This window comes from Rhinopithecus bieti, unplaced genomic scaffold (genome assembly GCF_001698545.2).
Source record: "Rhinopithecus bieti isolate Rb0 unplaced genomic scaffold, ASM169854v2 scaffold_19200, whole genome shotgun sequence".
Classification (NCBI taxonomy): Eukaryota; Metazoa; Chordata; class Mammalia; order Primates; family Cercopithecidae; genus Rhinopithecus; species Rhinopithecus bieti.
In genome coordinates, this window is record NW_016809419.1 from 43,198 (window position 1) to 45,331 (window position 2,134).

Genomic DNA, 2,134 nt, shown 5'->3' on the forward strand with positions numbered 1-2,134 from the left:
TTTTTTTTTTTTTAAGCTGGGCATAGTGGTGCACGTCTGTAATCTCAGCTAGTCAGGAGACTGAGGCAGGAGAATCACCTGAACCCAGGAGGTGGAGGGTGCAGTGAGCCGAGATGATGTCCCTGCACTCCAGCCTGGGTGACAGAGCAAGACTCTGTTGCAAATAATAATAATAATCAATAAGCAATCACCAGCACCTCCTGTGTGACACCCTCTGCACTGGACAATGCTAAGGACACAGTGGTGACCAAGACTTCACAGTTCTGCCTTCACAGTTCTGTGAAGGAGACAGCCCCATCACCAGACAGTAACAGCCCAGAGTGATCAGGTTCTTAATGGGGAAACAGAGGCAGAGTGACAGGACCGTGGTGAGGGAAGCCCACGGTCCTATGGAAGCTTGAAGGAGATCCCTAACTTGGAGGGTCCAGGAGGGCTTACTGGAAGGAGCCAGGGAGATTCCAAACTCCGTCCTTCTCCCAGCGAACACCAGAAAAGGGGACCTGGATGGCAGTGGCCTCAGGATGAGTTCCCGGTTAAGCTGGCCCCGTCCTCTTCTCCCTAGGCATCGCCTTCTCCAATGGGGATCGATGGAAGGTCCTGAGACGGTTCTCTATCCAGATTCTACGGAATTTCGGGATGGGGAAGAGAAGCATTGAGGAGCGGATCCTAGAGGAGGGCAGCTTCCTGCTGGCAGAGCTGCGGAAAACTGAAGGCCGGGAATTTTTTTTTTTTTAAACAGGCTGGAGTGCAGTGGCACGATCTTGGCTCACTGCAGCCTTGACCTTCTGGGCTTAAACCATCCTCCTACCTCAACCTCTCGAATAGCTGGTACTTCAGGTGTGCTCCACCACACCCAGCTTATTTTTAAATTTTTTGTAGAGACGGTCTCACTGGTCTCATTGAGCCCAGGCCGATCTCAAACTCCTGTGCTCAAATGATCCTCTTGCCTCAGCCTCCCAAAGTGCTGGAACTACAGGCATGCACCACCATGCCTGGCCAGGCCTTTGAATCAAGTCCATCCTCATAATTCACATCCATTCTATTTTTTTTTTTCTTTTTTTTTTTTTTTGAGACAGAGTCTCGCTCCATTGCCCAGGCTGGAGTGCAGTGGTGTGATCTCAGCTCATTGCAACCTCTGCCTCCCGGGTTCAAGTGATTCTCTTGCCTCAGCCTCCCAAGTAGCTGGGATTACAGGCGTCCATCACACCTGGCTAATTTTTGTATTTTTAGTAGAGATGGGAGTCTTGCCATGTTGGCCAGCCTCGTCTTGAACTCCTGACCTCAGGTGATCCACCTGCCTCGGCCTCCCAAAGTGTTGGGATTACAGGCATGAGCCACCGTGCCCTGCCCTCTCTGTGGTATTCTGAGCCCAGCTGCTGTAACTGTGGTGGATGATGACGATGATGTTCTTGGGAACACACCTTGTGTGTGGATCTGTGCTAAGCACATTTTCACACGTAAGCCCCTAAACCTCAGAACAATCCATTTTGCAGAGGAGGAAACGGAGACAGAGATTAAGCAAGTACCTTGAAGCAACAGAGCTAGTAAGTAGAAGGGCTAAGGTTAAATTTATGTCTAACACCAAAGTCCAGTCAACACCCGAATGCCCATTTATTGAGCACTTACTGGATATTACTGGACATTATGCTAAACTCTTGACATATGTGAATCCGTTTCACCGTCCAGTAATCCTAGGAAGTGGGTGTTGTTACAGGGGAGGGAGCTGAGGCCCAGAAAGGTTATATCACATGCCCAAGAAGTGGCAGAGCTGGGATATTTATATCCAGGTTAAAACTGCTTACCCATGGGGAAAAAAAAGTTAATAAAAATATTCAGGCCAGGTATGGTGGCTCACGCCTGTAATCCCAACACTTTGGGAGGCCAAGGCAGGAGGATTGCTTGAGCCCAGGAGTTTGAGAGCAGCCTGGGCAACAAAGTAAGACCCTGGTCTCTATAAAAACTTAAAAATTAGCTGGGCATAGTGGCATGCACCTGTTGTCCCAGCAACATGGGAGGCTGAGGCAGGAGGATTGCTTGGAGCCCAGGAGGTTAAGGCTGCAGTGAGCTATGATCATGCCACTGCACTCCAGCCTGAGTGACACAGCAAGACTCCATCCTCAAAAAAAAAAAAAAA

At 49.5% G+C, this 2,134-nt stretch overlaps 1 protein-coding gene across 1 annotated transcript in view; it reads left to right on the forward strand.

The window, feature by feature from the left end:
• The window catches only part of LOC108540271 (cytochrome P450 2F5-like), a gene marked incomplete at its 3' end in the record, with an annotated part of 24,591 nt that overhangs the window by 14,635 nt on the left and 7,822 nt on the right, over nt 1-2,134 (forward strand). Inside the window, 1 exon segment of the mRNA XM_017889243.1 lies at nt 563-712. Within this exon segment, the coding sequence (XP_017744732.1) occupies nt 563-712 (150 nt within the window).